At 40.0% G+C, this 13,781-nt stretch overlaps 1 protein-coding gene across 18 annotated transcripts in view; it reads left to right on the top strand.

The window, feature by feature from the left end:
- The window catches only part of cadpsb (Ca2+-dependent activator protein for secretion b), an 81,121-nt gene that overhangs the window by 29,277 nt on the left and 38,063 nt on the right, over window positions 1-13,781 (top strand). For all 18 annotated transcript variants that reach the window (XM_061784475.1, XM_061784473.1, XM_061784478.1 and 15 more), the window contains exons 4-9: window positions 5,811-5,891; window positions 6,334-6,567; window positions 9,689-9,810; window positions 11,542-11,653; window positions 12,985-13,124; window positions 13,415-13,481. In XM_061784475.1, the coding sequence (XP_061640459.1) occupies window positions 5,811-5,891; window positions 6,334-6,567; window positions 9,689-9,810; window positions 11,542-11,653; window positions 12,985-13,124; window positions 13,415-13,481 (756 nt within the window). The remainder of the gene's footprint in view (window positions 1-5,810; window positions 5,892-6,333; window positions 6,568-9,688; window positions 9,811-11,541; window positions 11,654-12,984; window positions 13,125-13,414; window positions 13,482-13,781) is intronic.

The following is a 13,781-nucleotide window of genomic DNA, read 5'->3' as shown; positions in this document are numbered from 1 at the left end:
CAGACAAATATTTCCTTGTTCAACGTCACATTATTTATTTTTTACACTTTTGTCAGAAGAAATTTTTGTTTCCCTTTGTGCTATTTGAGTCATTCTTTGCTCCACGATACAAATGTCACATTGGTCTATTTCTAGCACATACGTCATTCTCCATGAAGAACGAAGTAGACGGTTCACTAACAAATAGACAAACAAACGGGGCGCACCATTTTCCACTTTTCTTTTTTGCTCTTTGAGTCACAGCAGACCTGTCGTTACCCCGAGAATCCCAAAAAAAGTATGTTAGGATCTTGTCATCTAATGTCATCCACTTTAAACTAGGAAGTGGACAAACAAACACCAATATTATGCTCCAGGTCTTCTTTTTATTGCTTTTGTTGACAGTTTAGCCATACCAGAGGTCTGAGTCCTTCTAAATACTTTCTCGTTTTTTTTTCAAATTTGACTTTGTGTATAATATTTTATACATTTCTCCTCATTTCCCTGAACTATTGCCATCTTCTGCAGATGTGTTGCCGTTTTCATGAGCAAATTCACCATTTCTAACATTGAATACTCTAATACACTGCGTTCCAAATTATTGTCTGAATTGTATTTTTCTCTTATTTTCTTAAATAGTCAATGCAAATGACAGTCAGGACAATTTTCAAGTCATCAACAGAGTACAGTTGATATGATATGAATAATAACAGTATATTTTTATACATAAACAACTTTAAAGGAACGGTTCCAGATTATTACCTACAACAGAGTGTCAGGACATTTTATAGGTTGTAAAGAACTAAAAATAGTCATTCGTTAAATTGGCAGCATTAGGAAGTTATGACTGAAATCAAAAGCTAAATCAATCAAAAATGTATAATATAGTACAACTGGTCTAGTTACATTTTAACACAGGACCACTTATTTGATAGCACCGTCATAATTCTTGCATCCATTGGACTGAGATTTTGGAGAGTTTCTGTTTTAATTTCTTTGCAGGATATCAGAATAGTCTCCCAGAGTTGCTGTTTGGATGTGAACTGCCTCCCACTCAATACTCAAGTAAAATATTGATACTTGGAAAATCTACTTAAATATAGTCACAAAGTACTGGTATTTCTACTGTGTGACTTCCCACGACTGGCCCTTAACATGATCAGAGTCTCTTCCACCATTCTACTGTTGAAAAACCTGGACATCCATTTTCAAATGTAGGGAGTCAAAGTAAAATGTCATCGATTTGGAGCATCTGCTCCATTTGCACACTGATTGAGGAGTATCTGCAACATTTGCACAACCAACATTGTCCCAGATTATCGCGCGACTCGTCACTTTAAACTGCATACACTCCTTGAAGTCTCGGCACCCTTTGCACAATGGTCATTGCACGGGACTATTGCAAGCACTAATTTGAACTGCTCTAAGTGCTAGAGGACTCTGCATCTTTTGCACAATTGTCAAAAAAATTAAAAATAAAATGAAAAATGTACCGGCATTACCAGATATCTATTTACCCCTTATTGCTCAGTGACTGTTTTTTGTCAATGTCTTTATGTCTCAAAAGTGTTCTCTGTCAATTGACTGTCTGTTGTTGTTGTACTAGAGCGGCTCCAACTACCGGAGACAAATTCCTTGTGTTTTTTGGACATACTTGGCAAATAAAGATGATTCTGATCAGAAAAACAAATACTCAAGTAAAGTACAAATACCTGAAAAATCAACAAAAGAACAGTAACAAAGCATTTGTACTTCAATACTTATCAACACTGTCCACATCTTGAAGGATAGTTAGGGAATGAACTGGAATCATTTAAGTTTAAAAGATGAATAAAACAAGCTAGCCCAAGATCATCTTCATCTGCACTATCCATCGATTCAACCTTCCATCCCAAGGGCTGAGTTGAAGAGAAAGAGCGTGCACACCGTTGAGTCAAAATGCAGTGTCAGACCATCGTAGCCGTAAGAGGTTGCTTTTCTCCATGCGTGGCACGAGCAGTTCATTTGGGAGCGCTAGTGTCGGATGTGTGCCGCGCCCCACTCGTGAGAGTGTTTTGACAGGCGACGCAGGATGGCCTGCAGAGAGGAAGGAAGACACTCTCTCAGACATAAAAGCGGAAGGGCAGGTCAAGGGCGGTTTTCTGACATCGGAAGTCTCTCCTCAATAGGATGCTTGGCCTCTTGTCCAACAGCACTGCAAGTGCGGCCATTTTCCTGCAGCTGGTGGCGGCGTCTGATTATGTGCTCTACTAAACAACAACTCCGGGTTATACAGCAGCGTGCTCGTTCACTGGCCTGCAGTGTCAACACACTCGACAGTGGACACTCACTCTCGTTTGTTGAACAAGCCACCTGACAGACATGATGTCACTATATACACGTGTGGACACGGTCTCTTTTTCACCTGCGAAAAATCAGAAAAAACTACAACAACAGCTTGGATGGCGCTCAGTGGCCAAACGATCCAAATTCTACAACATCAGATAGTTTTGAAAAGCCTCTTCTAGATGCTGGAATTTTTTTTCATTAGAATGAATGCTCGTGCTCAACTCATTTTTCAATAAGCGGCAGCTTGGCAGATTATGAACAATTCTTCAAAAAGGAGGCTTCAAGCTGTTTATTAGTTATTAGTTAGTTGTGTACCTAAAACAACCAGATAGTTTTCCCTGCCTCATAAGTCTGTGTAACTTAATGCTAACAAACAATGCAAAATAGCATTGACAGGCTAACGAAAAAAAACATTGGAATTGCGGTGTTATAACCCATTAAGCAATGGCTGTTTGAACATAAACAGTAAAGCAACACATGTAGGCAGACAATATAACAATACCCACAAGCATATAGTCTTTATCTTCTCCAAAACCAACTGAAATAACTGCAGTTGAGTGAGGACCATCTCCATGTAAAGTATGTATATCAATTTTTCTGTATTATGCTGTCCCCAAGGCGCACACACCGGAAGGACCAGCAAAATGCCCAATCATTTATCATGATGCATAGACTGTTTAATTATTTACATTCTGTTTAATTATGTCATTTCTTTATATATATATATATATATATTTATTTTTTTTTGGTATAAATTACAATATTATAGAGGGCTTTTTTACTCATCAAAAACACATTACATAAAACTAATTTTTTTTTTTTTTTTGGCGCAGGCGGTTGGAAGAGACTAATGCTATTTCAATTCATTTCAATGGGAAAATATGATGAGATACAAGTGTTCTGAGTCACCAGTGTGGTCATGTAACAAATTGTAGAATGAGCATTTTATATTGTTTAATTTGATTTTCGATTTAGTTTATTTATTTGGATATTTTATTAATAGCTGACGCTCTTTTTTGGAGTTCCATCAGATTGAGTCAAATTCCTTGGATGTTCTTAGCCCAGCTACTTCAAAGTATATTGTGAGTTGCACAATATTGCTAACAATTATGAATATATTATATTATATTATTCATGTCATGGGAGGCACGGGGGATGAGTGGTTAACACATCCGCCTTACAGTTCTGAGGTTGGAGATTCAAATCCCTAGCCTTCCTTTGTGGAGTTTGCATGTTCTCCCTGCACTTGGGTTTTCTCCAGGTGCTCCGACTTCCTCCCACATTTCAAAAACATATTTCTTAGGTTCACAGACTCAAAATTATCAATAGGTGTGATTAGGAGTGTGAATGGTTGTTTGTCTATATGTGCCCTGTAGTTGACCTCTCACCCAAAGTCAGCAACCCTAGTGAAGATAAGCAGTTGTGAATAAAGTGAATCCAATACGATTCTAGATAATCTAGCAATTTAACAAAACACTACTTAGGAGCTCTCATTGGAACAATAATGCCCGATGGTGGTAGAGTCCTCGCTCCTATCATTGTAACAATGTACTGTATAATGTGACAGAAACGACACCCGTCCTTTGGGGGCAGTAATGAGCATTACACAGTAGTGGACAACTGGAAAACAACAGAAGAAGGACGTTTGCTGTCTTCCATGAATCTCGGTCTTGTCTGAGTTCAAATTTAAACCACTGTTGTGCCTGGAAGAGTTTGAAAAAAAAAAAAAAATCAACCAGCAACTGCCTCTCTCGCAAAGGAATCACGTTAATGTGGTGAAGCCCGAGAGACAAGTCCAGTTCAAATCCAGGATTTTTGCAATGTAGCACCAAGGTAGCTGAAGGGGATTTTTTTAATTTGAAAATGTATTTTAATACTTAAACCCATAATACACTGCTGGTTAGAAATGTTTTTGGAGCTGTGTTGATGCTGCAAGATTTGTTTCTATGAGCCTCGTGCCCCCCTAGAAGCAATGGTGTCTGCTCACAATCACATTTGGCAAGAGCAGGAAGAAGTGAAGGATAAAAACGTAGTGTCTCTCCAGGCAGCAAGAAAGAGACATCAGACCTCTCCTCTATTTCTCCACGTTAGCTAATTTCAGATTCCCATTCATTATTGATGAGCGGGAGGCATGAATTTATCTTTTCATTCCTCCAGGGCCCAAACTTGCAGCCTCGCTTAACCTTGTTTAGTCGTTGAGTGCCACAGCTCTGTTTCTCATTTGAGTCAAAACATCTTTTTGTTGTCTGAGCTTTACTGTCATGATCGGATTTTATGCCAACCGCCTCTCAAATCAACAAGAAATATAACAGTTCACAAAGTGGCGCCTTTTATTGGTCTCTATGGCGATGGCAGCATGGTTGGTGCCTGTGAGACAGTGATGGATTTTCCTTTCATTCTCATCTATTCAATTTAGGCTGGCTATTACAACATGCTGCTATGGCTACAGCCTCTTGCAACAAACCGGCCGGATAGAATATATAATCGCTTAGCATTGTTTCCATGGCTGCATTTGTTTCAGTCACTCGCGAGTGTGGTCAATTTGGTAACTGTGACCCTCAAATAGGTTGTAATGGGATACTTCACCTTGTTATGGGAGCCATTTTGGGGATAAAATGACTAACAACATTTGCATACACTTGTGTCACATCCCATTATGTTGATTAATATGGTCTTTTGGAGCGCTGTATGATCGCCGTGGCAACGGAGGTCCTTTCAACATTACTGTTTGGAGTTGTGAGTCATGATAGTGTGTGTAAATTTGCACCATGTAGTGACCATACATGATGATGTCATGATGGAACTTTCCATATGACAGTGGTATTTAATTAAAAGACATACAGTAATAGAAACATTATTACACCTATTGTCTTCATTTGCCTGTTCATTTTAATGCCGTTAATCCCATTATGCGTTAAGTAGCAGACTTTGAGGAAAAGTTATGTGGTTGTTTTTTTTGTTTTTTTTTTGGCCGTAGAACTCTTACCTCAAAAAACACAAGCGGTTGTTTGGCCAGTGTTTGCTTTGGTTTTAGATCCCTTTAAGCAATGGATAGTGGAACACAAACGGTGGAACAACACATGACACATAACATCACCATAGTCACAGACATGTATTCTTTATCCTCTACGAAAGCTTATTAATGTTACAGCATCTTATTGAGTAACTTACAGTAGTAGTAGAGGTTTTATTCTTTTTCGTTTGTGTTTGCATGCATGACTATTCTACTGCTTCCTAGTGGCAAAGGTGTGCACACCAGAAGAAACATCACAATGAATTGAATGGCAGATTAATGGCATTTTCATTCATTTCAGTGATAAAAGATGATTTCAAATACAGTATGTGTGTCTGAAAGCACCACTGTAGTATCATCTTTGTGTACCCTTGGATTTCAACGTTTGCTTTTAACTTAAACATGGGTATAACGACGGTACTGGTGACCTTCTGACCACATGGCATATTTCTCCAATATGATCTCATGGAGTTTCCCCATATGTTCTTAGCTGGACAACTTGGACGAGCAGGCTGCACAGATCAGAAGAGAGCTGGATGGTCGTCTTCAGATGGCCGACCAGATTGCACGGGTGAGTTCAACACTGTGGGGGCGCTTTGCCTTTGTTACATAGCTACTATGTTGTTGAAAAGGTGTGAGTCTACCACCCACGGAAAGCAGCGCCGTACTCTTTAGATAATATATTTATCTATATAAACACTAATGGCCATGGCATCAGGCATATTTGTCCAATTGAAGCAGATTCAAACAGCTTTATCCAAAAATTCTGCCTTTACAATTATGGTCAGACTTGCACCTCTAATAAGGTGGCCAATTTAATGGCAACTGAACATCAAAACCACCAACTACTGCCACCACAAAATAAACGTATAGAGTTGTTAAATCAAGTGTGAGCTGGGAAAAGGACAATTTTTACACTTTTACAAACAGTGCCCGGTGACTATCACTCTCATTCAGGAAACATTTACTCCACTGTTACCAGTAATAACAACACATTTTCTGACTCTCTACAGGGTGGGAGGTTCCCCAAGTTTGTGTCGAAAGACATGGAAGCCATGTACATTGAAGAGCTCAAGTCTTCAGTGAACCAGCTGATGGCCAATCTGGAGAGCATGCCTGTGTCCAAAGGTGGAGATTTCAAGCTCCAGAAGCTGAAGAGAGGACACAACACCTCCATCATCGACATGGGCCAGGAGGATGAAAACACGCTGTCCAAGTCTGATGTGGTCCTTTCCTTCACTTTGGAGGTAAAGTCCTTTGAGTGACCCAACTAGCATGGTCTATGGAGGTGAAGCATTTAATGGCACCTCTAAAAACTACATTAACCCCTGCTCGATGTGATGCGGTCTCGCTTTCCCGATTGAGTCATATGTTCCCACCCTTAGCTTTGCATTAAAATGCTTTATGGCTACATGTTAGCATTATTAAAGTCACATGTACAGTACTCTAAGAGGAATTTTCTATTTAAAAAAAAAAAAAAAAAAAAAAAAAAAGAAAGAAATCACTCTGTTGTATTGACCTGATAATAGTACATTAGTAAAATAATCTATGAAAAAAGCAGTCCTCTCTGGGCCCCATCTTGAAACTCAGATTTGACTTTTAAGAAACCACCACACCAGAATCATAGAAGGTGTGAGTGATGAGGTGTCAGTCATAGGACAGTGGGCAACCCCCCCGATACCCCTTTCTGAAATTTCATCAAAGGTCCCATTAAGGTCCCATGTTCAAATGAGTTTCAAAGTGAAATCTACTCATTCTGTATATTGACACATTTTTCATTGCTACATTTGTGGGCATTGGAACCAGCCTTAAAGCTGGGATAGCCTTCAATGAAGGCGTTATGATGTTATCGGCCTTCGGTTGTAGCCTCCAAAGGATGCAGCCCCTGAATTTGGAGGCGGCTTATATCAAAATTCCGTGCATCCACCCGTCAGCTCGTCTCCGCTGACTTGCGGACGGACCACCAATCAATATGTAAAACCCATGTGTAAGAAAATATAGCATTTAGTAGAAGTGTAGTTGTCTGAATCAGAAACCTCCTTATCTGCTCCAGACTAAGTTTAGAAACAGACAGCAGACTTCTTCAGACGGCTGAACAGACGCCGTGTGAAGGCTGACACTTTACATAAATCCCCCTTTACCTGCTCTTTAACGTCAGGTATGAGTCATCTCGTTATCAGCTTGTCTGAGACCGAGCTACTGACTCGGAACGGGGAGCCGTCACAGCTCGGTCCTCATAATGCAGAGCTAGTTCCGCTTCGAGTGCGCCATGTGCGAGATGCAACACTTTTTTTTTTTCTGCAGCTCAGTGCTGAAGTAGGCGAATCATTCTGCTAAATGCTGCAAGAAATGAATGCAGAGCAATTTTGACGGTCACATATGTGCATGTGTCGACTGTGTGTTTTTGCACACGTGTGTGTGGGAGGGAGGGTAACATCTCCACAGAGCCCAATTATACTGTATGTTTACTGTCTAACTGAGTCTGCAACCTGAAATCTGACAAAATACCTTGAACATATCCAGTTGAAATATGGTTTAATGTCTCTGTCTAGTATTTCTTTTGATATGTGCATCACAAACTTTTGTATTCGTATATTTTTATTTGATTTCAACAGTCCCGCAAGAGAAAACAACAAAGTATGTTTTGGCAAAATGATATAGAGTTAGTTAAACTGGAAGTATTTCACTTGGATGCTTCCCCTTGGGGCACAGATGTTCACTAGGACCGAATAATCATAATTTCGTTGCCAAATTTAGCAACTTCATACATAACCACTTGCTACACGTGATGGAATACTCCATTATTGTCATTAAGGTTCATTGTTTAGTTACTAAGACGTGAAGAAAAAAGTCCCCAAAAAGGGTTCATTTACTGAATTGTTAATTTGTCATAGTCTGTGTTTTGGTTTGGGTTGTTTGGGTTGCGTTTAGTTTTGTTCCATGTTTTCCTGTGTTCCGTATTTGTCGTGTGCTCATTTGGTTGTTGGGTCCACCTGTTCTCGTCTACCTTGTGTCGGCCAATCAGCTCTCTCAGCCACTCGTGTCTTGTCCAGGTGTTCCTCGTTGTCTCGTCAATCTCTTTGTATTTAGTTCCCAGGTTTCGTTCAATTCTTGTCAGTTCATTCTGTCACGGTTGGGGTGGTCGAAGGCGAGGAAGGCAAGACAAAAAACATGGAGGACCCAAGTGCAGGGAAGCAGGGAGGAAAGGCAGGAGTGCGGGAGTCTCAAAAAACTAATATTTAATCTTCAAAAACAGCCAACAAGGGACATGGATAAAGCAAAACTAAACAAAGTCCCACAACCAAACCAAAGTAACAAAGAAACACCTAAATACCTAAAACTGGAAACAAACCATCACTGGTGAATAGGACGTAGAACAGATAGGGACAATGACACCTGACAATAACAACGACAACGACAATGAACCGACAAGAACAGAAAGAAATCAGGGAACTAAATACAAACAGATTGACGAGACAACGAGGAACACCTGGACAAGACACGAGTGGCTGGAGAGAGCTGATTGGTCGACACAAGGTAGACGAGAACAGGTGGACACAACAACCAAATGAGCACACGACAAACATGGAACACAGGAAAACATGGAAGAAAACTAAACACAACCCAAACCAAAACACAGACCATGACAGAATTCAGTTCCCTGCTAAATAATGAGCAAACCTTCTTGGTAGATGTAAATACACTGGTTGGGAGAGAAATACAAATAAGAAAAGACACAAGACTTTATGACTAGCAGGACAGGCAAGTGTCTTTATTTACTCTTTACTTGGTGTATCTTTGTCCCAGATGACCTGTCGCGCTCACTTTCTGTCTCACGCCGCAATAACTCTCTCCTTTCTTTCAATTGTGCTTTAGCTCCGTGCTTGTGCATAATACTGCTCATAAACAAACAAAAACAATGACGAAAACCTTCTCGGAGGAGGTAATGAATTATTAATTTTAGTAATAATCATATTTCCTGTCACCAAGCCTGCTCCGAATGTGCACTGCACATAAACTGTGTTTAAACAAAGAATACATTGGTGGCAGGAAGTGGTGTGATTAAAATCTGGAAAGCCTTTTTGGCTTTGACTGTCCTTTCAATGTTTCCCCTTGCTATTTTTAACTACATAATCTCAGAGCTATTAAAAGTCAGCAGTATATTTAATCTGCTAAATGACTCCCAAAAGCTGTTAGTGCACATGCAAAAGGTATGTGTGTTCACTTTCATGGAAACTTTGTCGTAATCCTGGGGCGGTATTTTAAGATACAAGAGCAATAGATTCTCCCTGCTCAGTTCCTGTCCTGTCCCATTCATCTTATTTGTATTTGTTGATGTGAAGGGTCATGTGGCGTCTGTGCTTACAGGTGGTGATCATGGAGGTTCAGGGCCTGAAGTCTCTGGCACCCAACAGGATTGTCTACTGCACCATGGAGGTGGAGGGAGGAGAGAAGCTCCAGACTGACCAAGCGGAAGCCTCCAAGCCAACGTAAGACACGCACGCACACACTTACAAGGTGTAAGAGCAAGGTTACATTTGTCCAGCATGTGGACAGGCGGGACTTTACGCTGGTGTGGCCAATTAGAGTGCCTAGTTTTCGGCCTTGAGTACATGCACATCACAGATACAAGGAAGAGCAAGGTAAAATTATTTTTTTTAAAGTCCATCGTAACAGCCAGTGTGTGGACAAGGGCTTCGTGCTGGCATGGCCGCTTTAGAGTGCCTCGTTGTAGCGACAACCCAGTGGGATATATTTCAGCCTTGGAGGCTTATTTTCGTGGCTCAAAAATGTAGTTTTGTGTATGCATAAGAAAGATGCTAGACAAAGTAGCTTTAGGTAGTAGCCGTGGCATTTGATTCACAGTCGATAGTTGAGTGGGACATGGTTTCAGTGGCTTAATTTTTGACAATTTTGAAGCCTCATTTTATACACTGATTTTTTTTCAATCATTCAAATTTGGCAGAGTTGTTAACGGCAAGCTTCTCTGCGGTGTGTCAAATTTACAAATGATATGTATTTTCACTTTACAGGGACTTTAAGGAGTCAGGGAAATAAAGTCTAATTTGACCACAAATTGCATTTTACTGTAAAATTAGGGCAGCACGGTGAGCAAGTGGTTAGGACGTCTGCCTCACAGTCCAAATTTCGGCCTTTCTGAGTTCTCCCCGTGCTTGCATGGGTTTTCTATTTCTCAAACTCAGCTGAGATGAGGGCAAGTGCTTTATTATATTGAATGATGTTTAATTCTAAGTACGATCTCCAATTGTTACGCTCTCTGCCGAATTTGTCTGTTCAGCAAAATTATGAGGTGCAATATCCTCTTCAAATTGTCAGTTGAATGTGTCCCAATTTGGCACTTCTAAGATGTTTTTATGAGAAACTAAAAAAAAAAAAAGTTTCCCTGTTGCCTAGTAATAAAAGCCCTTTCTTCTCTTGACTTGGTCTTGAGGGTCCCACAGTTTTACCTGTTGGGAGAAAGAGAGACACTGTGGGAGCGGAGCCCTGTCACGTCCATTAATGAACCTCAGATTGCGCCACAAGGTGTAAATGTTGCAGGGTAGAGTGAGCTTTGCAAAAAAAAAAAAATCACCTAGAAAATTGCCCAGGTTGCAGCATCCAAAGCAATGAGTTGTCGTCAAAAGTTAGTGTTGCCTCCAAAATAAGTGCACAATAAGTGCCATGCATTCTCTCAGCACTGATTCAGAACTGCACTGCTGTTGTCCCTTTAAACCGAAAAGGAGATTTGCTGACTTGAGCAAGTCTTTGGCATCTTCCTGTTGTACAGCCAGCCACTCAGTCACTTTGGGTGGTAAGGTGGGTGTTGATTGTGATCTTCAAATCTTGCCAAGTTCAGATTTTAAGATATGTGGCGTATAAACGGCAGAAGACATTTAGCCCAAACATCAGGAAGATGAAGTATTAGTGTAAGTATGTCTATAAACAATGAGCTGTCTGATCTTTTTTTTTTTTTTTTATTGTGCAATTATGTTGCAGATTGATGGCTACGGTGTCAAAAAATAGAGCATTCCTTTTTATTAATTTGATGTCCATACAACTAATTTCCTTTGCTATTTGATTTAGGTGAGAAAAAGTAGAGATAGGAAAGTCAAACCTTCTCCCAGACAGCACTGTAAAAGTGGTCCAAGGCGATGAAGTCTCCAGTGTTGTGGGATGTCATGGAAACTGACCTCTGGAGTCATCTGTGTTGTGTCTTTCAGCTGGGGGACCCAGGGCGACTTCACCACCACACACCCTCTGCCTGCTGTCAAGGTGAAACTGTTCACCGAGAGCACCGGAGTTCTGGCACTGGAGGACAAAGAGCTGGGCAGGGTAACGCATTGGTTTCCCTTCAAACAAAATATTTATTCAAATCATGTAGAAAAATGTTCATGGCTTTGGTGCCGTCTTTTGTCACCTTTAAAACTGCTAACTCCTAAAAGATCAGTATGCATTCAGCAGACATGCATTCCAAGTATGTGCATACATCATCAGCACGTAATTGTTTTAAAGTTAGGGGTTTCCAAACTTTTTGGATCCAGATAAAGATGTTATCTTTACAAAAAGAAATGTCGTATGTCATATTTTGTCGGGAAAAAAACGTAATCTTACAAAAATAAAAGTCCTAATTTTATGTTACGAAGGTCAAAATTAAAGTTAAATGGAGAAGAAAGTCATATTTTAATAATATTTTTGGACCAAGCCAGCAGGTGACTCATGTAATCCTGTGGGGTGACCTGATGCCACCATGTTGGTGAACCCTGATCTAGGAACTGTAAATGTCAGTAAAAACTGAGCATTATTATCTATATACCTCTTTCTTTATCTCGTTACATTATGCGGGGCTACATAATGAAGCATCTGCATACTGAGCAAATAGTTGATATGCACGTAATTGATGAGCTCACTGGCTTCTGTGATATACTTCCAACTATTAAAATAGCTAAATGGTCCCAGTCCAAGTCTCATCGTCTCCTCATCTAGAGGAACCTTGCAGACTTCAAAGGTTAGCTTATCACTCACTGTCTGTTAATGCGAGCTAACTGATTTTTGAGTTGTTTGTATTTTGTTGTTGTGAAGTGTAATTTACTTTTAACTTTGCCGAAATACAAATAAACATGCATTTTTGAAAACCACAAAATCATAGAAGTTCGAAAAGCCACAAAATGTCTATGCAAAAAAGATTATTATATGCAAAAATATGATGATATTATATTTTGAAATCTGATCCATTAAATGTGCGATACAGTTTGTACACACCTCCAGAGGTGCCACAAATACTATAGATTGTCCAAGGTCGCCCAAGCGACAACACAGATGCACTTGTGCTTCTTTTAAGCCACTATACTTTTCCAGTTAAATGAGTATGTAGTGGTCCTCTGGGTATGGTAGCAATGTGGTGATATATTGGTAATTACTCTACAGTCCCAGAAGTAGAGGTGACCTTGGCTGTAACAAGGCCTTCTGATCTCCCATTGCAGCAGCACTGGCAGGAAGTCCGATTTCCTCAAAGCTCTTTAATGCACCAAAGAGAGATTAGAGACAGAGGCAGCGGGAAGCGTTGGCATGTTTCTCTGCCTCCATTCCTTTTGTTTGTTTGTCAAACACATCGCTTGCTCGGTCAGAAACCACAAAAATGATTTTTTGATTTGTTTCAAATGCAGGTTGTTCTACACCCGACTCCGAACAGCCCAAAGCAGTCTGAGCTCCATAAGATGACATTGACCAAGGCTTGCCCTGACCAAGACCTCAGGATCAAACTTGCCATTCGCATGGACAAACCCCAAAATATGAAACACTGCGGGTAAGTAAGCAACTGGGTGGCTGCAGGCACGTTGGTTCTCCGTGCCTTTTTAGTAGAACTCTCAGCTCCTCGGCCTCGTCGTGTACCGCGGAAAAATGTTGGGAAGTACCCAACGCCCTCTGGTGGACAACAGGATCAATTTGTTTTTTTTATTATTTGAATGTTGGCAGTTCAACAAAGATTGAGGGCAACAAATGTGCCATCTCCTGCAAAACCAGCACTGTGGATCGATTTTAATAAATCTTTTAATGAGGTAATTCTTTTGCTTTTGTGTCTGAATGTTTTGGCAGGTATATGTGGGCTTTTGGGAAGAATGTCTGGAAGCGCTGGAAGAAGCGTTTCTTTGTTCTTGTGCAGGTGAGTTTTTCTTTTAAATCTTACTCTTGACCACAAAACATAAATATTTAGAGGTAATTAGAATTTTTTTCCCTATCCAACTTGCAAAGGTTTCATGTAATACAAAAACAATTTTCCCATAAAATATATATTTTTTCTCATAAAACTATAACGTTTTAGACATAACACTGAACATTTTTCATGTAATTTTATATCTAAAAGTAGTGTAAATATTAAAACGTTTTTCTAGGAACATCACAAGTTTTCACCTGTAAAATTATGAAATTATTTTTCTTAAACATGACTTTTATGTCGAACTGA

Source organism: Phyllopteryx taeniolatus, chromosome 9, assembly GCF_024500385.1.
Source record: "Phyllopteryx taeniolatus isolate TA_2022b chromosome 9, UOR_Ptae_1.2, whole genome shotgun sequence".
In the NCBI taxonomy this organism is placed as follows: Eukaryota; Metazoa; Chordata; class Actinopteri; order Syngnathiformes; family Syngnathidae; genus Phyllopteryx; species Phyllopteryx taeniolatus.
The sequence above is the reverse complement of the archived record's forward strand: the minus strand, read 5'-3'. Positions and strand labels throughout refer to the sequence as shown.